The following is a 27,904-nucleotide window of genomic DNA, read 5'->3' as shown; positions in this document are numbered from 1 at the left end:
GAGAGAGAGAGAGAGAGAGAGAGACACACACACACACACACACACACACACACACACACACACACACACACACACACACACACACACACACACATCTCCTCGGTGAAGCCTCCATGTCGTCGCTCTCGGTGTGTGATCATCAGTTGGTGATTTCTCGTCAGTCTCTTTCTTTTTCTCGGAATATCGTGATTGCTTATTGTTTCCTGCCTGCTCCATTTCCACACACCGTCTGCTGTCTTCTTCTCACCACAGCTGAACAGGATTTGTTGGTTATTAAGACGAGTGCATCCCTCTCTGGTGATTTTTTTTTTATTAAGGAGGATAACAGCGTGAAAATCTGCGGAATGTATAGTTATTTGAAATAAATGACAGGATATATGGAGACAACACAAGACTGCGCTTGTCACAAACTTGTTCAAGGTAAGAAAGCACAATTTATTTTTACCCTAAAAATAGGCTTTTGAAATGAAGTAACTCCACATCTTGCTAAGGTTACACTCCCAGCTTTGTGTTTCTCACCTGGGATCTTTTGCTAAGGAGACACCGTTCACTGGGGAGTCACCTGCTGCTGCTGCTGCTGCTGCTGACACCAATAGTTTAATTAATGTTGCTCCTCTGAACAGAAGAGAAACAAGACACCACTTTGCTTTGTGTCTTAACTCAGATGTTATTACACACACACACACACACACACACACACACACGCGCACACACACACACACACACACACACACACACACACACACACACACACACACACACACACACACAATCCTTTACATTCACTCCCAGCACTAACTACTTTTTCATAGTAGAGATGGTTAATGATGGTTTCTTCCAGTGTTGGAGAATATATTCATGTTCTTCACTTTAAGTAAAAGTAGCAATGTAAAAATACATGACAAGTAAAACCCGTGCATTTAACAAAATTATGAAGAAAAAAACATAAACAAAATGTAGCCTACTTAAAAATCAAAAGTAAAAGTACTCATACGAACAGAAAGGGCTATTATGTTATATATACTATTATATATCATATTACTGGATTCTTTTTTACTGATGCATTCATGTGTAACTAGCATTTTATTGTTGTATTTAGTTTAGCTAATTTGATCACTTGTATATAGGCTACAGGATAAATTAAACTAACAATCCATCAAATTTCATAGGCTCAGTATGTTTTGTATGTAAACGCTCCATCTGTAAAGTGACTAGTTATTAAAACTGTCAAATAAATGTAGTAGAATAGAAAGTAGTTCAGTCAAGTAAATTGTACAGTACTTACTAAATGCAGTGGTGGAGATATTTTACTTCAGTAAAAGATGCAATACCACAGTGTAAGTATAAAAGTAGCATCACAATATACTCAAAGTACAAGTAAAAGTATCATTATGCAGCATGATCCATTTCAGAAAAATGTGTATTATTGTATTATAGTTATTGTTGCATTAATCATCACTTTAATATTGCCCAGGATACATTTTATCTTCAAAGATATGAGGAGATAAGTGGAGTAAAAAAGTACATATTTGCCTCTGACATGTAGTAAAGAATAAAGCAGCAGAAAAAGGAAATACTAGGTAAAGTATAAGTACCTCAAAATTGTACTTAAGTACAGTACTTGAGTAAATGTATGAATTATATTACACCTCTGATTTCTTGACATGACATTTAGGTGTCACGTCTAGCCCCCATTTCCTGTTTTATTTTATAGTCTGTCTTTTCTCCCTAGTCTTGTCTGAATTACTTCCTGTCTTTTGGTTTTCCCGCCCTTGTGATTGTCTTATCTGTTTCACCTGTTCCCCAGCCCTAGTGTCACCTGTCCCTCGTTTCCTCATTACCCTGTGTGTTTAGTCTCTGTGTTGCCTTTATGTCTTGTGGGCTCATTTCATTAGGTCTGTGGTCTGTCGGTGGGTGAGTTGCGGGTTCCCCTTTTGCTGGTTTTTCTTGTGGTTTTCATGTCTCTAGTTTCCCCTGTGATTTTTGGAACTCGTTTTTTGCTCTGCCAGTTTCTGGACACTTTTTGTTGTTTCTTTGTTAATAAATTCTCACTCTGAACTGAACTGCATTTGGGTCCAAGCCTCGTTACTTGCATTTGTGACAGAATGATCCCATCCGAAATGGACCCAGCAGTGTGCAAGTTTAAACCATTTTTTTCACCCCCTTGACTCGGTCAGTGAGAGTCTGGTGAATTCTTTTAGTGAGATTCATGAGGATCCCACCTTTGCCAGGCACCTCATGGAGGCTCGCTGGCTGTCTACTGAGCAGGAATTTGGCCTTCCTGTCTCCAAGCCAGGCAGCTTTCCAGAGTCCGCGTTGACGTGCAGCTTTCCAGAGTCCGCGTTGACGTGCAGCGGCCCAGAGTCCGCGTTGACGTGCAGCGGCCCAGAGTCCGCGTTGACGTGCAGCGGCCCAGAGTCCGCGTTGACGTGCAGCGGCCCAGAGTCCGCGTTGACGTGCAGCGGCCCAGAGTCCGCGTTGACGTGCAGCGGTCCAGAGCCCTCGGTGTTGTGCAGCGAGCCGGAGCCCGTGCTGTCCAGCGTTCCAGAGTTGACTAGTGTCCCCAAGCTTTTTAGTGTCCCCTGGCTGTCCTGTGTCCCCCGAGCTATTCAGTTCCCCAGAATCCTGGCTGGCTAGCAGTCTCCCTGGATCCCGGCTGATGTCCAGCCGCCCAGAGTCTTCGATGACCGCTCTTCTAGAGTCTTCCAGTCGCGCAGAGTCCACGCCGGCTGACGATCATGAGTCTGTGGCGCCTCAGAGACTCCTGCCCCCCGTGTTTTTTCGGTGGTCCGGCCGACTCCTGACCCTGTTGCCTGTTACTGATCCTGTTACCTTGTTGGCAGACAGTGGCTCAGCTGACCCGTCGCCTGTCTTCAGCCCAGCTGACCCTTCACCTGCTCAGCCTGCCTTCTCTTCAGAGGGGATTCGCCTTCGCTGCCGACCTGCTCGGCCTTCAGAGGGGTTTCGCCTTCGCAGACGGCCTCCAGAGGGACATCGCCTTTGTCGACGGCCTCCAGAGGGTTTTCGTCTTTGCCGCAGACCTCCAGAGAGTCTTCGGTTCTGTCCGTCCTCCCGAGGGACTCCGCCTTCGCTGTCCCGCTGTACAGCCCCACTGTTCTCAGTTCCTGAGTTCCAACAGACCTTGGTTCCCTAACCCCGTTGACTCTTGTTCCTCCCTTCGCCCCTCTGTGGGTTGACTTTTGTTTGTCCCTCCTCCGTACCCCCTCCGCCCTCCCTGGGCCTTTTTGCCCTATTCTGTGGACTATTTTTGTGTTCTTTTTTTAAGGGCCGTCTGGTAGCCGTCCCTTGAGGGAGGGGTACTGTCACGTCTAGTCCCTGTGTCAAGTTTCTTTGATTAGTTGGTTTCCCATTTCCTGTTTTATTTTGTAGTCTGTCTTTTCTCCCTAGTCTTGTCTGAATTACTTCCTGTCTTTTGGTTTTCCCGCCCTTGTGATTTTCTTATCTGTTTCACCTGTTCCCCAGCCCTAGTGTCACCGGTCCCTCGTTTCCTTATTACCCTGTGTGTTTAGTCTCTTTCCTTTGTGTCTTGTGGGATCATTTCATTCTGTCTGTTCTGTTGGTGGGTGAGTTGCAGTTTCCCCTGTTGCTGATTTTTCTTGTGGTTTTCATGTCTCTAGTTTCCCCTGTGTTTTTTGGAACTCGTTTTTTGCTCTGCCAGTTTCTGGACACTTTTTGTTGTAGTTTCCTTGTTAATAAATTCTCACTCTGAACTGCATTTGGGTCCAATCCTCGCTACTTGCATTTGTGACATTAGGAAAACCAGGGGGTCCCTGGAAAAGATGGCATTCTGGAGGAGAAATACTCGCATTGGTAAGATTTCTTTTTTTCATAGATCCAAAACGATGTAGAGAACAGAAGAAAAAATTTATTAGAGAAATTAAATGAAACGCTATACTTTAGTGTCTCTGTCTCTCTCTCTCTCTGTGTGCGTGGTGTGCATTTGTTTGTGATTTGTAAATCCATTGCCTCACACACAGACTTGGATATTTCCATGTGTTTGAATAGAATTTGAGTATATTTAAATTTCCTTAAGAACTGAGATGGAAGTACAGTTTTTGTGTTGTCGTCATTTTGAGATTTATATTTCTTTTCTGTAGCTACAGAAACTGAGCATGTAAAAGCTTTCTGTATGGATGTTGCTCTCAGGAAGGTCTGAATTATTTCCTGAAGCATTTATGAATCATTTCACTGTAACCTGCCCAAACTTGCAGTCTTACTCAAAAGAAAAAGCTCCTTCAGAAATCAGTCTGTTTAAAAAAAAAAAACAACTTTGTGCTATAGAAAAACAATATTACATTTACACGTCTTCTAATTAAATGTTTAAATAGACCAACGCCCTTCTTAATAATAAATTGTCATAGTAACTGATAGCAGGACGTGGCCAGTCTGTGTGAGAAGGTATATCCTGTTGCAGCTCTGTGAATGTGCATTATGCATAATTCAACATAATGATTTAACCTCGTTTGGAAACAACAGCTCTAGCAGCTGCTTTGGGCATTGCTCCAAGTTTAGAGTGCTTTGATAAGTTTCGTCATCTTGTAGATGACTGGCATTGTTTGTGAGTGAATATATTGCCTGTTTTAGACTGTTTATAAACAAACAAAAAAAGGCAATGACCGAGATTAATGAGCCTTAATGCATCACCTTGACAGATGAGCCATGAGAGAAATGCCAAAGCGTGTAATGGCAAGCTCAGACAGAGCCTGCATGCATGCCACAGACACTCTTACACATAGGCGTCGGGTGAGGTGGAAGGTTGGGTAGGCTATGGGAGGGAGGTAGATTCGGATAGCCGGCCGCATACACGTGATCCGTGGTAAAACCAGAGACTGTTTAGAAAGAATCTTTCTTAAAACCGCTCTGAGGACGCACTCGTTGGGTATTCCTACTCAAGCCTACATTACCCTCCGCCCCTGCTCTTACATCTGAATCATACAAAACCTTCCAGACCTTTCTCCAAAGCGCTGCGGAGGATGGTCTGGCTAGTCCAACATTCCTGGATGGGAGAAAAACATGCTCTGGTTTCTTGGCATTTCTTTAAACCAATCACAATCGCCGGACAAAGCAACGGTGCCTCTGCAAAATAGCCTAGAGAAGGAACTTGTTTTGGTGGAACGTGGTCATTCAAAAGTTGTTTTGTCATGCAAGAGACAACTTTGATTGGACAGATTGTCAAGCTAGCTGTCTCGATTTACCCTGCAGAGCTCTGAGAAGCCGTTAACCATAGTCCTCATAAATCAACCAAGTTGCCAACACCAAGAAAGCGGAAGGTGACGTACATACGGCCAAAAATTGGGGACATCCGGCGGAATTTCCAGCGGCAACAATCCCGGAAATGAAAAATCTTTCATATAGACTAGATGTCGCCTAACTGACAGCTAATCCAAATATGGGCAAAGAAGTGGAGCATGGATGGAGCTGAGGCGGGCCTTATGAAGCTTAGTCTATGCTAGCCTCCCTTGACAGCAGCCACCTTTCACTCAAAGCAACACACCCTTAATTATACATAACTTTAAGCCTTAATATAATTAAAACGGTTGTCATGAAGGGAAAAATTAGCTATAGAGACCAAAGCCGTTCTTTGTACCAGGCTTTAAACATGTTTAATTCTGCTGTAAAGTTGGGCATTTTAACATGGATGTGTATGAGGATTGACTCCCTTTTTTGAGCCAGCCTCCAGTGGACATTCGATGAACTGCAGTTTTTGGCACTTCTGCATTGGTTTTATCGTTCAGCACCAGAGGTTGCCGCTTGGTCTGTCCACTGAATGTGATGCTACAGCGAGGCGACATTAGCGTGGCATAAAGACTGGAAACGGGGAGAAACAGCTAGCCTGGCTTTATCCAAGGGTATAACAAAATCTTCCAACCAGCTCATGTTATAACACCTGGCAACCAATTTTGATCTGCTGAGTAAAATTTTAGATGTATGTCAAAGAACAGTCAAGTCCAAAAAGGCATACAAGGGTCATAACAAGACCAGATGGATAGGAGAAAAGATGGGCTGGCAGGGAACAATGGCTAAAGAGCAGGTAGCCTACATATACTGTAGGACGGGAAGGGAATGGCAGGTGGTGATGTGACAAGAGGTAGGCCTACTCAAAACCTGTCTACGGAAAGCCTTTTCACTCCCTATTTAGCCCCATTGTACCAAATTTGGTTGCAGTTCCACTGGGGGTGATCACGGTCCAATGCAAAATGAATGGGACTCTATGGAGCTATATGGCTAATTTTTATCTCTTTCGCCCGATTGTCGTTGAGAAATCTCAGATTTGATTGTAGTTTTTGCAAGTTCAACATGGATTATAGGTCAAAAGTTGAATGAACGAGTACTTGTGTCCTTTCAATTTCTTACAGGTTGAGTTGTTGTTGTCCATAACACGCTAGCATTCTGCTAATGAATGCTGATTGGTCAGTGAAGGACTGATTACGACCGGAGATCCCGCTTGACGGCATCCGAAGCGGAACCAGAATGTCAGAGTGAATATTTCGGCGTGGTCTTTAAAACATTAGCAAACCTCTTTCTAGCACGTGTATTAACAGGGAGAGCCTAACCTGTCAGCTGTGTTGTCGATGCCTCGAGAGAAAAAAGGAAGTGACTCCGAGCTTGCCGTACGATGTGTATGACGTCATTGACATTTTAAAAGGCTTTTTAGAACAAAAAAAGTGACTTTAAAAAAATCTAACACCCAGCAGTGTGTATTTTCTTTGCCTCTCCTTTCGAATACAACATTCAAATTACTAGACAAAAAATTATATCCTGAGAAAAGTGGATTTTGAGGGGTAATAGCTCCATAGACCAACATTCATTCTGCACTGGCCTGTGAGCACCCTATAGTGGAACCAGAGTGGGACTGCAACCAGTTCAGAAGCATCGAGAGAGTGGAACTTCTTCCCTTATTAGAAATTCTTTGGCCTACTTTTAAAATGTGATTAATTCCAAACACCATTTTCATTGTATGTAAAACCCACTTATTAAAAGGTACTGGAAGACAGGAAGAAAATTCAACTTGTGATGTTTCTGTTGAGACCCTCTGACTTCACCCCTCTGTAGTAAACAAAGCTGCTTCCTTTACTGACGGCACTCTCTACTTCAGTGGATTCAGAGAAAAACCTTCTATATTGCAGTGGTAATTTTACAGTCTAAGTTTACAGTTCTCACGTCTCACTGCTACTTTATACATAATAGTCTAAAGTATTAAATATTTTTATGAATGTGTACTTTTAACTTGTCTCTGGATAATGATGTGTTGTCTGTATGTAGAGAAGGAACGCCATGTGAAAGCCAACGCGCAGGACTACAATGACAAGTTCTCTTATGCAGTAAGTAAGCCTCAAAATGACACCAGGTTTGCTTTACTCACAAGTATAGGCTGTGGTTATTTCATCAGTGCTGTTTCTGAATGTGTGATTCTTCAGGACAATCGCATTAAAACCTCAAAGTACAACATCCTCACCTTCCTGCCCATGAACTTGTTTGAGCAGTTCCAGAGGGTGGCAAATGCTTACTTCTTAGTACTGTTGATACTGCAGGTAGAAGAAACATATGCATTGCATTTGTGTGGATATATTTGCTTTTTTGGGAGTTAAAGTGAAACTGGGTGAGCTTACAACCTGCTTTTCTTTTCTTTAGTTAATTCCAGCAATTTCTTCTCTGTCCTGGTTCACAACCATCGTGCCTTTGGTGTTGGTGCTGGTAATCACGGCTGTCAAGGACGCCACAGATGATTATGTAAGTGTAACTGTTCTTCTAACCCAGCTTCTAAATGCTCCTCTTATCTCCCATGGTAAAATGATTACTCCTTTTTTTTAAATTTCAGTTCAGACATAAAAGCGACCAGCAAGTCAACAACCGCCAGTCTCAGGTTCTCATCAGGGGAAGGTAATTTAACCTCTGTCTTTCTCATATAGATGCTTTTTGTAACTGCTGAAAAGCCATACCACATGACTGTAGACTGTGTTCAAGGGCATTTATGTGGTTTAATTATGAGTTTTTAATTCCAAGTATGCAGAGCGAGAAGTGGATGAACATTCGAGTGGGAAATATCATCAAACTAGAGAATAATCAGTTTGTTGCTGTGAGTAAAAATTCTGTAATTCAGTTTTTCCATTTTGTTGCCTCTGTGTCTCTCACGTTCACACATAAGAGAGGTTGAGGTCAACAGTTAAAGGACTGACTTCTCTTGCAGGCTCAGTTGTGCATTTATACCTTTTCTCACCACTGACTTGTTTCATATTGGTTTTACACACAGGCAGACATCCTCCTCCTCTGTAGTAGTGAGTCCTATGGACTGTGCTATATTGAGACTGCAGAGCTAGATGGGTAAGTGCTGCACTGGTTATGTAAAGTAAAGCTGAAGAAATCTGAACCGTAATTGGCCACTATATCACATGTGTGAGGAAAGAAACTGAGATTATGATTGTTCTAGTTCATTGTTTTTGCAGAAATTTAAAGTATGTATGTGTAAGTGTTTTTTTTTTTTTTTTTAAGTAAACTGGTTTACTGTTACTTTTATACGTCATCATAGAAGACAAATTTAGTTATTTCTATTTCTCCCCAAACAGAGAGACAAATCTGAAAGTTCGTCAGTCTTTGACCGTCACCTCAGATATGGGAGATATTACAAAGCTGATGGACTTTGATGGTGAGATGGCGCTTGGAGTATTAGTTTATGCTTCCATTTGTGTAAATAAATCACTTGTGGACACTTCAGGCTTTCTATATGTGGACATGTTGACTTTTTGTGTGAATGCATGTTTATGAATTTTCTCCTGAAATGATGATTCATGTTGGTAAGACTGTATTTGCTTTGTTCCTCAGGAGAAGTCATTTGTGAGCCACCAAACAACAAGCTGGATCGATTCACAGGCACTTTATACTGGAGAGACAATAAATACCCTCTGGATAATGAGAACATGCTGCTGCGAGGCTGTGTACTCAGAAACACTGAGTGGTGCTTTGGGATGGTCATCTTTGCTGGTATGATTTTTATTTTGATGCTTTTGATCTCCAGATCCATTAGCCATAAACCTCTTTAATTGTTAATGTTCTTTCAACACTGATAGTTGTTTCCTCATGCCAACAGGTTTGCAAACCAAACTCATGCAGAACTGTGGAGGGACTAAATTTAAAAGAACAAGTATCGATAAACTGATGAACACTTTGGTTTTGTGGGTAAGTTGTTATGCATGGACACTATTATTAAACCAAAAACATTTTTTTACAGAACATAAAATTATGATCTATATTTCAGATCTTTGCCTTCCTCATTTGTATGGGAGTTATTTTGGCCATTGGAAACACTATTTGGGAGAGCTGGATTGGCAGAAACTTCCAGGTGTTTTTGCCGTGGAATGCATTTCAGAGCAGTGCAGTTTTCTCTGGCTTCCTTACCTTCTGGTCCTACATCATCATACTCAACACTGTTGTGCCCATTTCACTTTATGTCAGGTAAGGACAAAGTTTATTTCCAAAATGCTACATAACTATTCTGAAAACTGTTTGTATTGTTGCTCTGCCAAGGTCTAATATTTCTTTCATGAAATCTAAAAGTACAACCATTTAATAGCAATAAAATGTTTGGTTAAACCTTCTTTCAGTGTGGAGGTTCTGCGGCTCGGCCACAGTTACTTCATTAACTGGGACCGGAGGATGTACTGCAGTCGGACGGACACTGCGGCGGAAGCTCGCACCACCACCCTGAATGAGGAGCTGGGTCAGGTGGAGTTCATCTTCTCTGACAAGACGGGCACCCTCACCCAGAACATCATGGTCTTCAGCAAGTGCTCCATTAATGGACAGATGTACGGTATGATCTTTTATGAAAAATTAGAATACCTTTCAATTTAGAAATAATAAATATTACTGAATATTTAAACAAATAAATCAAAAATAGACAGACAACTATATCAACTGACACCTCCATCATACCACTTAAAGACCACACTGACTGGTTAATGTCCTACCAAAGAATACTGAATGACTTTACCAAAACAATTTTGTCAGTTTAGGTGAACTGGTTTATGATAGTTGGATAATTCACTGATCATTAAAAAACACGACTATCTATTAGATAGAGATCTCTAGAAAAAGGGAAATTACTTTAATGATGTTTGCCATGAAAATTGTCATATTGAATGTATTAGATTTCTGGGCAAAACTTTTAGCAATCAGTGGTTTCTCGCTAAAGAAATGGTGTTAGTTTGAGCTTCAAAACACCCACTTTGTTCCCCAGTATAGAACTAATAACATATCACAGTGCTACATGTCTGATATCTAAGTCATTACATTACCTTTTCTTTCTCTTAGGTGACGTCTATGATGAATTTAAGCAGAGGGTTGAAATTACAGAAGTAAGTGAGGCGTAACAATCTCAAATTCTTAACTCTTAATAATAAAATAATAACTATAATAACTAACACTTGGTGGTTTCATGTGCCCTCAGAAAACAGCCTGTGTGGACTTTTCCTTCAACGCTCTCTGTGATAAAAGGTTTAAGTTTTATGATGGCAGCCTGGTTGAAGCCCTTAAACTGGAGGATCCTGCAGCACAGGAGTTCTTTAGACTGCTGGCTTTGTGCCACACTGTCATGCCAGAGGAGAAGAGTGAAGGTAAACTGTGCACACGGTCCAGAAGTAGCAGTAATAACAGAAATAACTGAATATATTGAAGTGATTCTGATTTGATGTTTCTGTTAACATGAAGGAAATTTGGTGTACCAGGCCCAGTCACCTGACGAGGGAGCCCTGGTCACTGCGGCGCGAAACTTTGGGTTTGTCTTCCGGTCCCGAACCCCCGAGACCATCACACTGTGTGAGATGGGACGAGCCGTCACATACCAGCTGCTGGCCATACTGGACTTCAACAACGTGCGCAAGAGAATGAGCGTCATTGGTTAGGTCTTCACTTATAACAGCACAACAACGCTCCCTTTGGTTAGGGTTAGGGTTAGTGTTAGTAGTCATCATGACATATTTAACATTTTTTAAATAATACCTGTGACAATTAGTAATATATCTTTATTTTCTAAGAATAGAATGAAGTTAACAGTCTTGATGTACATGCTTTGATCAGAAAAGTTATGTTGTGTTCTCTTGCTCATGTTTTATAGTAAGAAACCCACAGGGCCAGATTAAACTATACTCCAAAGGAGCTGACTCTATTATCTTTGAGCGTCTGGATCCATCCAGTGAAGACCTCATGCACACTACCTCAGAACATCTCAGTGTAAGTGTTGTCAGATTGGATAACATCCCTCAGTGACTACATTTTTAAATAAATGCACTATGCAGTCTACTATGCACCTGTATTTAAAGTCTCATAAAAATCGATAAACCAGGCAATGTACTAAAAACATCAGTATGCTTACATAGTACTGATGACTGCTGCAGCTTGTGGTGCAGGTAATGTTTTGACAAAATTTCAGAAGTAGCTGGTTTGAGATTATATTTGTGTCTCTACTGAAAATATACTATTTAAGTTTTTAATTGTGTGTCCTTTTGACACAGCAATGAATGGTCATAAAAAAAACTGTTCTTTCTCAGTGCACTAAATAATTCATCCCACTTTTGACAACACGGACCGTGCACTGGTACAACTGTTACAGGTGTTTGTTTTTCACTCATGTTCTCTACAGGAATTTGCTGGAGAAGGGCTTCGAACATTAGCTCTGGCCTACAAAGATCTTGATGAAGATTATTTTGATGTTTGGATGAAAAAGCTTCTGTTCGCCAGCACTGTAATCGAGAACCGCGAGGATCAGCTGGCTGTTCTCTACGAGGAGATCGAGCAGGGCTTGAAGGTAACATTGACATCTTTTTGTTGACATCCTTGAAGCAATCAAACTCATTCAGCCTCTGCATACTGACTGCTGTCATCGTTGAAGCTTCTAGGAGCCACAGCAATCGAGGACAAACTTCAGGAGGGAGTCCCAGAAACAATCACCTGTCTAAATCTAGCTGACATAAAGATCTGGGTCCTCACAGGAGACAAACTAGGTAGCATAATTCACCTAAATGACCTTTTTGAACAGGACAACTGATGCTGTGAAAAGCTATCGAGATGTAAATTGTGTAAAACATTTCAGAGACAGCAATGAACATCGGCTACTCCTGCAACATTCTGCGAGACAACATGAATGAGGTGTTTGTTATCTCTGGCCACACACTGCTGGAGGTGCAGAAGCAGCTCAGGTGAGTTTATGGCCCCATGTGTGGAACATCTTGAAAATTCAGTGCCTATAAGTAATAGTTTATCCAGTTGACAAAAAATATTCTGTCATTGAGTACAGGCTCGATAGAGCTTTTATTAACATGCTAAAAATGTGTTTTTTTTCCTGGCTTTCCTCAGGAATGCTAAAGAGCACATTCTTGGCCTGAGTCGAGTTGGCAGTGCAGGAGATGTTGAGAAGTCAGATATGTTTGCAGAAAACTCTGTGTTTGAAGAAAGCATCATTGCAGAGTATGCCTTAGTCATCAATGGACACAGTTTGGTGAGATACTCAAATGTGTTGCATTATATAACATGGTCCACTGTTGATAATCCGCTGATGATAATTTTATCAATTATAATTATATGCTATCTGCTGAGTCTGTACCTGCTGTTGTGACTGTGCCGAGTCTTTAATGAGCCGCTGTGCTGCTTAGGGCCCTCGGCTCTATTACAGGTTTTCATTAACGTCCATTTCCTCACACAGGAGCTGCTCCCTCGCTGCGACTTGAGCAGCACGCATGATGCAGCAGCAGCTCGGTGGAAATGTTACATTGAACTGTTGCACGGTGTTGCCTCTGCAGGGGGTTGACGTTGTAGGATGGTAATGATAGGTCTAACAGGTGTGATGTACAGTATGTCTTCTCCCTGCAGGTTCATGCTCTGGAACCACAGCTGGAGCACGTCTTCCTGGACTTGGCCTGTTTGTGTAAAACAGTCATCTGCTGCCGGGTCACTCCGATGCAGAAAGCCCAGGTGGTGGAGCTGGTGAAGAGGCACAAGAGGGCCGTCACTCTTGCCATTGGAGATGGAGCTAATGATGTCAGCATGATCAAAAGTAAGTGTCAGTCATAGACCCAAATCTACATAAACATTAGAAACATTTTTACAGCATCATAAAATGTTAGTAGCTTGATTTTGTTTTATTTTAAAGTGACATTTGGAGTACAGTTTGCACTTTTAACACTTTGTGTATGTTTAAACAATGTTTTAATATTTATTTTAACAATTAGTTTCAAAGGGAAGTACTGCGTGTTTCTTCCTCAGCTGCTCACATCGGTGTCGGCATCAGCGGTCAGGAGGGGATGCAGGCGGTTCTGGCATCAGATTACTCTTTTGCTCAGTTTCGGTTCCTGCGGCGGCTCCTGCTGGTGCACGGACGCTGGTCCTACTTCCGCATGTGTAATTTCCTGTGCTATTTCTTCTACAAGAACTTTGCCTTCACACTGGTACACTTCTGGTATGGCTTCTTCTGTGGTTTCTCAGCTCAGGTAAGAATACTGTTTTATATCATTAAAGAAAGTTGTTCCTGTATGTGCTGAGTTAACTGTTCTCCTCATTGGTCATAGCGGTTAGTCAGTGAGCCGTCTCTAGAATTACATGTTCTGCTGACAATAGTCCTTTGACCGAAACATTCACTTAATGTCACAATTTTCACACTGTTACCTTTTTTTCTTTTTGTATCTTAACAGCCTTGTCTACTTTTTGTCAGTGTGCGGGTAATTTTACTCTAAAATGGGACACCCTTGAAAAGCCTGGATTTAAAGGCACAAACCCTTTCACATTTTTATAAATTATGCATATAACTGTCCTCTCTCCACAGACTGTGTATGACCAGTGGTTCATTACCCTCTTTAATATAGTCTATACATCTTTACCAGTCCTGGCGATGGGACTTTTTGATCAGGTAATATGCTCAATATCAAATTACCTGAATCTTTTTAAAGAAACTCTTTATTTCTTAATTTATTTTTCCAGCAGTCTCCAATGGCAACATCCTGAGCCAACCCTTTACTTTCCTTTTATGTTTTTCTTTTCAAGATACTGTCAAGTCACACACTGTTACTATAGACCTCTCTTTCACTGTGCCATGATATCTAACCCTACACTAGGTAAATTATGTGTCTAGAACTCTGAACCTGATTAACCCATATCAATATACAATATTGTTCATCTATCATACTTTATATACTGTCTGTTATACAACTACCATTAAGCCCCCAATACTTCAATCTATCCCTACCCTTATACATATTAATCTCACATAACACACATTATATCTGTTTCCTACAGGATGTCAATGACCAGAACAGCCTTCGCTACCCGAGCCTTTACAAACCTGGCCAGCAAAACCTTCTCTTCAACAAACGCCAGTTTTTCCTGTGCACACTGCAGGGGATTGGCACATCATTCCTGCTTTTCTTTATTCCCTACGGAGCCTTTACTGTCATTGTGAAAGAGGATGGCTCCCACTTTTCTGACCAACAATCATTTGCTGTTACTATAGCAACATCCTTGGTCATCATCGTAAGTGTTCAGGTAAGAGTTCAAACAGACAAAAATAGCCATTGTTTAAAAAAATAAACACTGTTTATAATGCATGTATCTGCTCCTAGATTGGACTTGACACACACTACTGGACAGCTGTCAATCACTTGTTCATATGGGGGAGCCTGACAGTGTACTTTGCCACATTATTTGCAATGCAAAGTAATGGCATATTTGGCATCTTTCCAAGTAATTTCCCGTTCATAGGTAAGTTTAGTTCAGTTGGATACATGAAGAAATAATACTGATGCATGGAAATTAAATATAAATACATTTGTGTGTCCTCCTCAGGCACGGCACGTAACTGCCTATCAGAGAAGAGTGTGTGGTTGGTCATTCTGCTCACCGCTGTGGTGTGTGTTGTGCCCGGCTTAGCAGTCAGCTTCCTGAGAGTAGACCTCTTTCCAACTCTTACAGATAAGGTACAATAACTTTGATGCATCTACAGCATTGGTGGAAGCAATGAACGCTTAATTAAAATTTCTCCCATGGCTGTATTTCAGTGGTGGTACAGTTACTCACAGTGTTGAGGTAGTTGTACTTTACTTGAGTATTTCAATGTTATGCTACTTTATACTTCTACTCCACTCCACAAACAATCTATATTGTTTTTTTAATAAAAGAACACATTGTTAAAGATTAAACCAGGGATTCCCAACCTTTTTGACTTGTGACCCCTTACAAAAATGGCAGAGTTGGGATTCCATCTCACCTTTCAGATATCTGAGAGTTATCAGTTTCACCTGAGACATTTCCCCTCTAAACTTCCCAGATGATTTCATTAAAATGACTTTTTGAGACCTAAAGAGGTCAAATTATCCAATAGTCCACAAAAGAAGCAAACATCTGTGAAAATTCAAAATAACAGATCTGCGTATCACAACTTTATTTTTCCTTCTTTCCTGCCCCTTTAATCATCGTACGACCCCTCAGATGCCTCCTGTGGCACTTTGGAGGGGCCTGACACCTAGGTTGGGAGCCACTGAATTGAACTACCTACCTGTGCTGTATATAAAGCAGTTAAAACTATCTCCACCTCGACAGCTACTTTGATGCATCAGTATAACAATCTAATAATGTTATATTTTATCAGTCACAGGGGCTACTTTATGCAGAACATGTACTTTGTCTACTTTAAGTGTATTTAGCTGATAATACTTTAAAATGCAAAGTATTGACTTGTAATGGAGTATAAGTGGAGATCTAAGTACTTCTTCCTCCATTGCTGTATTTTGACAGGTTCGTCATCTCCAACAGTCAAGGAAGAGACAAGGACCTCAGGAGCAGAACCTGAGGCGAGTACGCAGGACGAGCTCCCGCCGCTCTGCGTATGCCTTCTCCCACCAACAAGGCTACGGTGAGCTGATTACCTCAGGCAAAAACATGAGGGTGAGCACAGTTTCCTCTGCTCGCTCCCCTGAAGGAGCACCACAAAGCCCCACCTGGACAGAAAATATGTAACAGAAAAAGAACGAAGTCTCTGATGAAATCACAGGAGCAAAACAGACTCAACAACAGCAGCACACTGACTGAACTCGACCTCTGACTAACAGTGTATTCACTACAGGATACCATATGCGTGGTTCTCACAGACAAAGCACAATGTATGGGTGTCCTTTTGGGGCAAAGTTATGTTCAACTCCAACTACACAGGCGTAACTCATTTTCTTTATTAGTGTGGATCATGTGGTCTCTGTTTATGTTAAAGTGCAATCAAAACATGATTATCTAGAGGAACCATTTACAAAAAAAAGGCCAGCTGGTTAAAAAATTATAATGGACAACTCTTCTAATCTTCATGTAAGGTGTTCAATATGCAAACTCAGTCTGACAACAGCCAGTATATTTTAGGACATTATGCATTAGTTGCCAAAATTAAAGAAATGTGTCTCCTGTTTTAACTGATCCAATTTGATCTGGTTGGTGCATTTATTCGATATCATTTTAATGGCATGTCCTATTTTGATTAATAAAGAGGTTGGGACATTTCAGCCTTTAGCCGTCACAAACATAATAAATGACAAAAATAAAGGTAGCCCCGAGCACCAGTACAAAAAGTTTATTAATAATAGTCCGTCTATAAAGCCTATGCACTAAAAATCTCCCTTCAAATATCCAAAGTGCTAAACTACAAATGTTTCTGTAAATACTGATGAGTATGATTGGCACAACTTAATTATTAATTTAAATACATTTTACTGACTCCATGTTTTGCCAATATATATTTGTTTTCCCTGTGCTGTGCCTTGTATGGTTCATGTTAAAGATAATCACTTTTTTTTTAATTTGATATTCAACGGTTCATTGGCTTTAGTTTGTTCAAAGCAATTGAATGCATGGCTTGAATCTGATATCCTCTTTATAATACCGATTTATCCCTTGTTTTAAACATTGTACAGTTGCTACACATTTGAATAATCATCAAACTCCAAACTAGTGTCAGTTTTAATTTGGTTCTGAGGCTGCTTCTTAACATACATTGAATAAAAAAAAGTTTAGTTCAAAAAACTTGTATTCAAACTGACAACAATTATATCCGCTTTTATCTATCAGGTTTTTATTCAATATTAGACCAGAAAGAGGAAAAAGGAAAACTGATTATAAAAACTCTGGTCAGATTTTAATGCTGCAGTTGCATTTACAATACAGTGTGCCTTAGACCGCCGAGCCTCCACCATCACTGCTCTCTAATGAAGTTAAAATTGCTCCTGTGCAGAAGCTCAAGGCCAGTGTGTGATTGTGTGTAATCAGGACTTCACTACCATGATTTCCCCATGGCTCTCTCAACACAAACCCAAAACATTTTACCAGCCAGAAGAAAGGTCTGAGTGATGCTCCAATGATCTCTACTTCAACTGCCCATGTAACGCCTGAAAATATTCGGTTTATTTTATTCTTAAGGATGTATAAAATGTAAACAAAAAGGATGGATGGATTTTATACAGCAGCACAAATTAAACAAGATTATTTTCTCATCTTTTCTGAGCTAAACAGTGAGACAGTGCACAAAATCAATTTATTACAAAAACCTTTAAAAACATATTCCCTTTGTAAGAAATAATTCACCACTGTTAATTTTTTGGCCCTTCTATTCCAGGATAATCTTAATAGAGTAAAGTAAGGTTTACATTTTGGATTAACTTGTCATTTGTAAGTGCCTTCTGAATCAAGTGTAAGCAATTATTTATTCCACTGCATAGTGTATTTGAATAAATGATTATATAAACGGATAATGGATGATGCATTTTACTCAAGGAAAATTGCAGCTCCCCCGCCCGGCCTTGACACAAACAAACTCTGTTTTTCCATCGCTGCTCTGCGTGGATCAGGGAGGTAGTAGGCCTCGCTCACTGCTTGTAAGAAAGACTCCACCTTCTCATCAGGAACCATGGAGACAGCACAACCGCCCCAACCTGCTCCTGTCAGCCGGGATCCCACTGCGCCCGACTTCCTGTAACCACGAGAAACAAGAAAAATCTGTTAAGTAATTAGTAGTTTAGTAAAGACAATATTTCTGAATCCACTGTATACAATACACAGGGCTATATTTATTACTGACCAACTAGCACTAAAGGATGAAAGGATAAAACATGAGGATAAAAGGTCCACACACAACATTCACTGTCAAGTTTATTCTTATTTTCATCCAACTTGCTTTTCAATTAAAACAGCCATGCTGCTCCTGTGAGGCTGTGCTTTGGCACAGTGGTGCTTTGAGCTAAATGCTAACATCAACATATACAGCAGGTATATTATTGCTGCGCTAATTAGCAATAAACACAAAGTACAAATGAGGCTGATACAGTGGCGGTTCTACAGGGAGGCCTGTGCGTCTGTAGACATGTCCCTGGCCACCCCTGTGCCCCCCCCCCGTGCTGACCAAATAAAGAAAATTATGAATTTATTATGATTTTACACACAAGCGCCAAAAGCGGAATAAATGTGCGACGCAATGTTCTACACGGGTAAATTACAGCGCCGCACCAAAACACTGTAGCCTGTCTGCAATATGTGGTGGTGCCATTGACAGTATAGAATGGACCAACAGATCCCGTTGCTCTGGACGGAGACCAGTGAAGGATATTAGAAGCACTTTTTCCGGTGATGGCTGAGCGTTACTGCGCAGCCTCCAACTGAGCTTGAAGACGTAGATGTGATGTGAGCAACCTGTCTGAAAGTTGTAAGTCTTCTGGTAGCTGTGCCAAGAGAAATCTCAATCATTCCCAAGAGACGGAGAGCGTAGGAATGCAAGGAGATAACATAGGCACAGGCTAATTATTGCTAACTAAAATGCTAGTTAACATTAGTAATTAAACTTAAACAGCTAATGTAAGTCCAAACTGCCTGCACGTATTATACGGTAATTCCTCTACTATGCGTGGTTATGACACAATCGTTAGCCTATTTTTATAAAAACGTCTGCTACGGAGCCATAACGTGAGATACAAGGTAATGGAGCCTTTTATACATTGTGTTTCTTTAGAAATAAACAAATAGTCTTTAAACGCTTCAGATGTAAAGTTATTCACTGTCAAAATGAATGGCAGTCAATGGAATGCTAACGTCGGGCGATCGTTTGGTAGCATCAAAATGGCGATATAGGAGTTTCGAGTTCTGAAGCGAAGCTTACCCCCTTGGGTGGTGCTCGGTGAATGAGAGAGAGAGAGAGGAGCTACGATTTCTCCTGTTGCAAGAGTTGAAGGTAAGAAAAACGATTTCATCTCCTAAGTGACTTGTTGTTCTTGCACATAACCGTGTTACTTTTGTTCCTCACACTGATAATTAAATCAAGTTTGTAAATGTCTGGTCTCGATGTGTTTAGAAACATAATCATATCTAAGCAAACTCATCAAAGCAGAAGCGAATATCCAAATGTCAGTCTCCTTGCTAGGTCTACACAATGATGTGATGTAAACCACGTAACTTCATCCGTCTTGGCTGTTGCATTGCGATAAATACATTTGAGTAAAGTAATCAACAGGCTATCTGCCTGTGTTAAGTAGGGAGGGATGGTTAGGCAACTAAATGTAATGCATGCCCCTATTTATTTTTTCTTATAATAGTTATCATGAAATGAGGAAGGGACATAGCGTCCTTTTTCCCCCCAGTAAACAAGAAAGTGAGAAAAACAGCAGTGAGAGAAACAAATGAGGAGCAGGAAGAGGGAGAGCCAGAGGAGTCGGTGGAGGTTGGAGAGAGGGCATGTGATGAAGGTGAGGGCTCTGACACAGAGAGGGAAACTCCAGAGGGTGAGGAGGATGAAGAGGGTGAGGAGGAAGAAAACATACAGGGACAGAAAGAGGAACAGCAAGTGGATCCATGTGGATCAAGTACTGCACCATCAGGTTTGTGATGAAGAAGGTTCTTACTATTTGAAAAGTAGTGCAATTACAATTTCATTGTAGGCCTACTGTGTGTCCTTAACATGGTGCTTTCTGCTGTTAATTCTTTTTTTGTGTCAATATGGCTCTGTTTCTTTTTTTTAAGTAAATATTGGCCTACATTTTGAAATACATGCAGATATACATGCATAAGTAAATACATGTTGTACTGTAGTTGTGCTTTACTGTACATCTTTTTACAGATATCAGCAAGTCCAAGAATGATGTACCACTACAGCCCAACTTGAATATATTCCCAACCATTTTGATGGGGGACAGAAGACGGAGCTTCAGGCCAAACTGCTATAATCTTCATCCATGGCTTGAGTATTCTGTCATGATGGACTCTACATATTGCTTGCATGTAGACATTTTTTAAATTTTTCATTTTTTATGGCCCTACCTCTCTTGCACCTGCACTCACTCTTGTACAAAATAAATGTTTATATGATTTTAAAGTAAAATAAAGTTTATAATCTTTAAATATCACTTGCTGCTATTTATTTATGTGCCCCTCTGGTTAAACACTGGCCCCTCCTTGGCCCCCCTAGTAGAATTTGTCTAGAACCGCCACTGGGCAGATGGGAATGTAAAAAACCACAACTTATTTTTGAGTGTGCTGTTTGTGTACGATTCTCCCATAATGCAATGCACAAAGGAAATGGAGGAGCTGCTGACGGAAAATTAAACTGAAAAAGGAAAATTTGTACGCTGATTTAACAGTCTTTGTTCTTTTTAGAGTTGCAGTTTGATGTATGTCTGACAGTGCAAGTATTGTATCACTTTCTGTTAGTATACAATAGTTTCATATGTTTTCTTGTATACCAACAGCAAAAAACAGTATACTGTAAAGTTTAGTATATTAATACGATTAGAATGTAGGATGGATTTTGAAGCCAGCAAGCACAATACCTAAACCCTCAGTCTAAAGTAGCTAAATGGAATTCAGCCACACAACATGCACATTTTCCTAAAGTTGGTTGTTATTCACTTTTTTATAATTTAAGTCTCTAAAACATTGGGATAAAATGAAATATTATCCATTCTGTTCTGAGTCTAAATCTGTGATAGCAGTGAGTGAAGGGAGACGTTGCTGTACTCACAGACAGATGTCCACCAGTTGATCCAGTTCAGGGCAGCTGCACTCATATAGGTCTCTGCAGCTGGCATGGCTCTGGTTCATCAGGTCTCCCAGTAGCTGTACGGATTCGGCAGGTTCGGAGTCACACACGTTCTTAAACCGCAGCACCCGTGCAGCTTCACCGTACACGTGCTTGGCTCGCTGGTGCAGCTTGAAATGTTTTACTAAGAGAGAGGAGAAGAGGCAGATGGTTGTCAAGTCATTCATCTGCTTGGTTGGGATGAGGTCCACATAGAGCTGGGTTACACAAACCAATTCAAACATCATGGTAGTTATGAACAAATGCCACAATATCAGTAGAATGTGATGATATTTTCTGAGTCATTTGTTGCTCTTAAGAGGATGTATATATTACATTATACATATATTACATTTTACTGAGCTAGAACAGATTAAAATGGTTGAAAAGTTGTGTTGCTTAAATATATAATAATAATACTCAAGTATAATTAAGTCCAGCAAAATACAGATATCACAATAGGTAAAATTCCAGATATTTACTCTCATATCACAATACTCTATTAATATTAAAAAATGTATTGCCCAGTTCTATGTCAAAGTAATAATGGCTGCAACTACCTATTATTTTCATTATTGATTCATTCGTTAATCATTTTTTTATTTTCACCTATAAAATGTAAAAAAAATGACAAAACCCCCACAATATATTACATTTAGAATGATATTAAAAAGAGAAAACAAACAAGTCATCACATTGCAAAAGTTCATATTTGAGTTTGAGGAATATTATGAGATAACTGACTTCAAACAGCTTATCGATCAAAATAGTCATTGTTTAACCTTTCAATCCACTACTCAACTGTTGTTTCCATATTAGACATGATTCAGTTCTGAGATATAAAAATTCACAGAGGTTTCTGTGTACTGTTGCTCACCATGCTGAGTGTTGGCGCTCAGCAGCTCTGTGGAAAACTGCTCCGAGGTGATGCCCAGCGCCTTGCAGATCTCCTCTCGGCTGTACGGCTCAGGATGCAACACCTCGACCACCAGAGCCAGCATCTCCTCCAGGGAGGCCTTCAGCTCCATCTGAACCTGCACCAGCTTCATAAACCTGCTCGAGTCCAGACCTCGTGCCTGGGCCAGCATCTGAGTTCACACCCGACAAGACATTGAAATGTGAGATTATTTACCTTCTCTTGATTCAAACTATATTGATATTTACACATATTTGCTGAAGGTCGATCATAAGGATTGCTTGTAAGAAAACATACTTTCCTGTTTCTAAGTAGTACATTGCTTCACTACTTGCAAAATCCTTAAATACATAGTAATTATAACGTTAAAAGCAGGTGTTTACTTAATTAAGTCCAATATTGCAACAAGGAAAGTCTATGAGAAATGTTTATTCATGCCAGATGATGCTAAAGTTCCACGATAATCTGTTTAATATTTCTGTATTTAATTTTAATTGATCTCTCCACTCGAGAAGATCTGCACCAAATCTTAATGCTTAGAAACTGCATTGAAATCTGAGAATTTTCATCGTGTTCATGGACAAAATATTTATGTCGAAAGGTTCTTGTATGAAGATTCAAAGAGCACAAGGTCCTACAGATTACTGTTTCTAAGCCTTTTTAAAAGACTACCATGAACATACCATATCATGACCATATCATGAAGTGTAATAAAAGGTACCAGCAAGTAATTATTTTACCTTTTCAGTTTGTTTGATTTGATTAATTGAGTGTTTAAGATTTGTGTTTAAGAAGCATTTCTAAACCGCAAACAAATCTGAATACAGAGACATCTTCATAAACTTCTTAAATATTTTTCCTGCTCACTGGACTGGGCAGGATCACCGTACCTTTGTGGCGATTCGACACTCCACCACACGGATGTTGAAGTGAGAAGAAGCAGCTTTGTTCATCTCCATGCAGCAGTTGGAGATCACAAACACAGCTCCATCTGGAAGTTTGACATCAGTGGCCCGCAGAGGCTGGAACTCTATCAGCTTGGCCTGACAGACAATTGAGAAAATAAAGGTCATAAAACAAGTGGTACCTGATGACTACATGACATTTTTTAGCATTATTCAAGTGAAGTCATACTTACAAGGTACTTTACACCTATAAAACATCTTGCATTCTTTCAGACATCTGTTCAGTGTATTAATAGTTTGGATGAATAAATGACCCTGATCAACTTGTTCCACTTGTTTGACCAAAAGTACTTAAAAGGAAAGTGACATACAGTTCCTCTCTCTGCCAGGAATGAGATGGACTGGTCCATGCCGCCTCCCTCTGTGCCAATGTAGCGCTCACTTTTGGCACATATCTCAGCCAATGCCACCTGGAGGATTAAAGAGTATAATAATAATGAGAAAAAGATGAAATGGAACATTTGAAAATGACAAATACAATCCTATATTGAGGAGTGGCATAAAAGACGAGCCCATTGAAGTCTTTTTGCTTGTAAGATCGTTTATATTCTGCTGATTTTTATATTTTTCAATTTCATTTTTTTAATTTTTACTTTGTGAATATTACATAGTGGAAATGGTAACACTCATTAATCATTAATACATGGTAAATTGATAGTTACAAAACAATTATTAGCCATTGACAAAATATTAACTATCTAAATGTAACTAATTATTTTTATTTTACACTTAACTAATGATAAAATAAAATAAATTATAACATTACTTATAGCAAGTAAACATAAATTATATTTTCCTTGTGGGTTAACAGAAAAATAACTAACTGAAGTTTAATTAACTATCAATCTACCATTTATTAATGTTGGTTATTATAAAGTGCTACTGTGAACATTGATTTGTAAAGAATTTTACCTTGGAGAGGGCCTTTTGATTTGCCTCCATTGTTATGAGCCCGGCACAACAAACTAAAGCACTAGAACTGGACAGGCCGGAGCTCGGAGGAATGGTTCCATCTACGACACACGACATCCCTGCTAAATGAGAAATCCCACATTTCTCCTATGAAGAAAACACAGCAGGAAGGTTAAGGGAAAGTATCACTTTACTACGGTATTGAATACTAAATTGCCATGAATGAAGAAAATGTAGCTCTTACCTGAATACCTTTGACTCCACAGAGAAAATAATAATGCCACTTTGGATTCTCTCTGTCGATGGCAATGTCCTCTGAACACGACACAGTGAAATCCCTGCAAACAGATACTGTACATGCATTGCAAGCACAATGTAAATAGTCACCAATAATCATAGTTTCAAGCCTTACTTGTACTGAGGATTTGTGTTGGCCAGTGTGATTGTCCCTGACTTGTTCACTGAGACGGCTGCGAGGATATTCGGTTCAATGGCCATTGGCAGAACAGAATAGCCACAGTAATCGATATGCTCTCCTGTTAAATATGAGAAATTAACAAAGGCAGAAGCCATCTACCAATTAATACAAACATGTTTTAGCATTGAACAAATGGTAAAAATGAGTGTGAAAAAAAATTTCATCGCAGATTTGAAGAACTTAACATTTGTTTTCATAATATAACTTTGTTCTTGTACATAGACTGTAAAAATAATGGACATAGCAGCAGTGACCATTGGTTTGTGGACTGACGTTTTTTTTCTGTTTAGTTATTCATTCACAATCAAAAAGACATCATATTCTAGAGAATACAGGTTACAAAATTACAGGTTATGGAAAAAAAATCAAAAATATCACAATATTCTTGACCAAATACCTCGATATCAACGTCGCGACAATATTGTAGGATTGACTATTGGTGTTTTCACAAAATATTCCCTCCATAAAGATTTTTTTTTTTTTATAGACATGAATTTATTGAATTTTAACAGTTTACAAAAATACATGTTGATACATTTAACAAAGCATGTAACAGTCAAACTATAAAAGAATCCACTCCCCCCCACCCCAAAGGAAAAAAAAAAACAAAAACTGGGTAACGACATTATATAATCATACACAGCTTGGCATCACATGGTTAAGGAGGTATCGATAGTTAGGGATATATCACCTTCAAGTTTCCAGAGTTTCCTCAACTTCACAGTTCTCCAAGAATGCAAGAAAGGGATTCCAGATCTCTTTGAATTCGGCAGATTTCTTTTTCATTGTGTATGTTAACTTTTCAAGGACAAGGCATGCTGATAGTTCTTTCAGCCAGCGACCAAGACCTCATTGGTCTTGACATCTTTCCAACAGAGAGAAACATAAGTCTGTAATTTTCCTCTCTTTGCTGTTTAACATACAGTCCTTGGGATACAAATTAAGAATGCAAAGTGCAGGATTGTCAGGTACTGGATTTAAGGTCATCTGAGAAATACATTTTATAACTTCATTCCAGAACTTTCGTATGTCAGGGCAGTCCCACAGACAATGAAATAAAGTGTTCTTTTCAACATTGCATTTAACACAGATATCAGGAATATTTGGATTCTAACTCATTCAGTCTTTCCGGAGTAACATAAGTTCTCATAATCCAATTATATTGAATCAGTTTGAGATGGGTATTTATTGTTAGGAGTTGTGCTCTAGAGCACACCTCTCTCCAGTCCTCCTCTGAGATATCTTTTTGTAAGTCATTTATCCATTGAGTTTTCTTATGCTCAGTAGTGTCTTTATGGTTTTTCACCAGAATGTTATAGAGTAAGGATATCTGTCCCTTGCCAGTACAATTATTCACTGCTAGGTTTTCTAACATGGACAAGTGGGGTTGCATATAGGAGTGTGTCTGTGCATAAACAAAGCTCCTTAACTGTAAATATTTAAATAAGTGTGTCCGAGGTATATCATATTCATTTCTAAGTTCCTCAAATGAAGCTAGTTTGCTTTCCTTATATAGATCCATAACTTTACAGATGCCCTTTGTTGCCCACATTTTAAAACCTTGGTCTTTTTTTCCAGGAGAGAAGTTATCATTCCCCCATATTGGTGAAAAGCCTGAAAACAAAGTAGATTCACCAAGAAATGACTGTACATTGTGCCAGACATTAATTGTGTTTCTCACAAAGGGGTTATCAGTGAGCCGCTTCAGTTTTTTGACAGATGCAGAGTATAAATAAGTGTCAAGTCGCTGGCCTTTAGTGCAGATACTTTCAATTTGCACCCATGGTAAGTAAGGTTCAGGCGAAAACCAGTACATTGCAGCTCTAATTTGAGCAGCCCAAAAGTACCATTGTAAATTGGGTAATTGTAACCCTCCTCTCTCATAAGGCAGGTAAAGAAGTGACAGTCTCAACCTTGACCTCCTGTTATTCCAAATAAACTTAGTAAATAGTTGCTTCATTTTGGAGAAGAACTGTGGCGGCGGGGGTAAAGGGATGGATTGAAATAGGTATAAAAACTTTGGTAGTATATTCATCTTGATTATATTTATACGCCCTAATAGGGAGATTGGCATTGACGACCAGCTATTCATGGATTCAGTTACTGTAGAAATCATAGGAGCATAGTTACAGGATACTAAATCTTTAATGGTTGGGGTAATGGTGATACCGAGATATTTAAATCCATTTACCGCATTATTGAAAGGGTGGTTTATCACCGAATTTATTCGCTCCCGCTTATTCAAGAACATAATAGAGGATTTAGTTTCGTTTACTTTAAAGCCTGAACATTTCCTCAATGTGTCAATTAAATTAGTCAGATTAAGAATTGAGTTACTTAGGTCTGTTAGAAGTAAAATGGTGTCATCGGCCTACATTACAATGCGATGTTCGGTGTCCGATACTTTTATACCTGAAATTGAGGGGTGCGATCTCACCGCAATTGCAAGCGGTTCCATTGCCAAAATAAATAGCATTGGCGAGAGAGGGCACCCCTGATGAGTACCTCTTGTGAGTTTGAAAGGAGATGATATTATATAGTTAGTGGAGACCTCTGCCATTGGGTCAGTATAAAGTGTCTCAATCCATTTTCGAAAGTAGTTACCAAAGCCAAAGCGAGATCCTCCATAAGATTTTTGATAAATAATCATCAGTAATGTGGATATAATGATTAAGTGGGTAAAGAACAGCTAGAACAGTTCAGAAACATTTAAAACCAGGAAAAGACAACACTTATGCCATATTACGATATTACAATATACAAAATCTAAGATATCTAGTCTCATATCACGATTTTGATAGATATAATATTGATAAATTGCCCAGCTCTAGAAGTTTGGTCCATTATTTTTACAGTCTGTTCTTGTAGGTCCATTGTATAAAGCAACATCAGCCCAATATGCTAGAATTGACAACTGATCAACTAAATCCTAGGCTATATAAAATTAAATTACCTATTAGATTGACCCTTCCAGGTGCACATGCATAGAAGTGAGGAGATTCTCCATACTTTGTTTCAAAAGTATTTTTCAAGTTTTGCAGCCTGTAAAGAATTATAAATGAAGAAATAAAGTGAGTATCACATTTCTTTCCTCGTCCCTCTGTCTCACTGACAATCAGCATGGCTTCCTGTTACTCACCTTTCATTGGCAGTAATCGCAGTCTTTAACTTTGGTGGGTTTGTGGCCATTTCTACCCGTATAGAAAAACAATGAATGTACTTCTTGTCGTCAGACAGGAGAGCTCAAAGCTTTCTGCAGATCCTGGCCGCGATCAGCTGACTGTCACAAGAGGATCCCGGATGCCAAAATGCTGACCTGTGGTCAGTTCTAAAACGCGAATTCAGCTCAGTTAATCGATGTTAAGTTCCTGTTTGTAACAGAGGAGCTGACTCTGAAACAGTTGTTTGAGTCTGCAGGAGCAAAAAACACGGAAGTTGTCTGGAGGACAGGAGGCGTGGTTGGCACGCAGGACGATGACGTAACAATATACTTTTTCAGTTCAGGGTAAATTAAAAAACTCCCAAACCTGATTTTA

General features: G+C 39.8%; 2 protein-coding genes and 2 long non-coding RNA genes across 6 annotated transcripts; 2 read left to right on the top strand and 2 right to left on the bottom strand.

Annotated features, from left to right (window-relative positions):
- Positions 1-8: 8 nt before the first annotated feature.
- On the bottom strand, positions 9-629 carry LOC144522281 (uncharacterized). The gene is made up of 2 exons (XR_013502390.1): positions 520-629; positions 9-337 (listed from the first exon to the last, which is right to left on the bottom strand). It is a non-coding gene; the product is annotated as an uncharacterized LOC144522281 (long non-coding RNA).
- Positions 318-16,461, top strand: atp8b4 (ATPase phospholipid transporting 8B4). 3 transcript variants are annotated; one of them, XM_078257224.1, is made up of 29 exons: positions 318-420; positions 2,844-3,584; positions 3,776-3,831; positions 7,285-7,343; positions 7,440-7,553; positions 7,654-7,752; positions 7,841-7,902; positions 8,026-8,098; positions 8,273-8,343; positions 8,586-8,665; positions 8,842-9,000; positions 9,107-9,195; positions 9,275-9,471; positions 9,621-9,829; positions 10,330-10,373; positions 10,466-10,631; positions 10,726-10,914; positions 11,132-11,247; positions 11,657-11,821; positions 11,906-12,017; positions 12,107-12,212; positions 12,370-12,511; positions 12,883-13,066; positions 13,276-13,499; positions 13,832-13,915; positions 14,302-14,547; positions 14,625-14,763; positions 14,848-14,978; positions 15,796-16,461. In XM_078257224.1, the coding sequence occupies exons 3-29, from the start codon at positions 3,801-3,803 to the stop codon at positions 16,015-16,017; spliced, it is 3,513 nt and encodes a 1,170-aa protein (XP_078113350.1). In that variant the 5' UTR covers positions 318-420; positions 2,844-3,584; positions 3,776-3,800; the 3' UTR covers positions 16,018-16,461. The 3 variants fall into 3 exon arrangements, with proteins under 3 accessions (XP_078113350.1, XP_078113349.1, XP_078113351.1); XM_078257223.1 differs by lacking the exon at positions 2,844-3,584; XM_078257225.1 differs by lacking the exon at positions 7,440-7,553 and having other exon boundaries at positions 2,844-3,831.
- Positions 16,462-17,420: 959 nt separating this feature from the next.
- On the bottom strand, positions 17,421-27,792 carry galk2 (galactokinase 2). Its single transcript, XM_078257226.1, has 10 exons — positions 27,508-27,792; positions 27,322-27,410; positions 24,303-24,426; positions 24,135-24,228; positions 23,891-24,037; positions 23,290-23,388; positions 22,904-23,056; positions 21,975-22,185; positions 21,041-21,242; positions 17,421-18,007 (listed from the first exon to the last, which is right to left on the bottom strand). Exons 1-10 carry the CDS (start codon positions 27,555-27,557, stop codon positions 17,803-17,805), a joined length of 1,374 nt encoding a protein of 457 aa, XP_078113352.1. The 5' UTR covers positions 27,558-27,792; the 3' UTR covers positions 17,421-17,802.
- On the top strand, positions 18,519-20,843 carry LOC144522280 (uncharacterized). Its single transcript, XR_013502389.1, has 3 exons — positions 18,519-19,258; positions 19,620-19,901; positions 20,141-20,843. It is a non-coding gene; the product is annotated as an uncharacterized LOC144522280 (long non-coding RNA).
- Positions 27,793-27,904: the final 112 nt, after the last annotated feature.

Source organism: Sander vitreus, chromosome 8 (genome assembly GCF_031162955.1).
Source record: "Sander vitreus isolate 19-12246 chromosome 8, sanVit1, whole genome shotgun sequence".
In the NCBI taxonomy this organism is placed as follows: Eukaryota; Metazoa; Chordata; class Actinopteri; order Perciformes; family Percidae; genus Sander; species Sander vitreus.
This window is presented reverse-complemented; position numbering and strand designations above follow the sequence as displayed.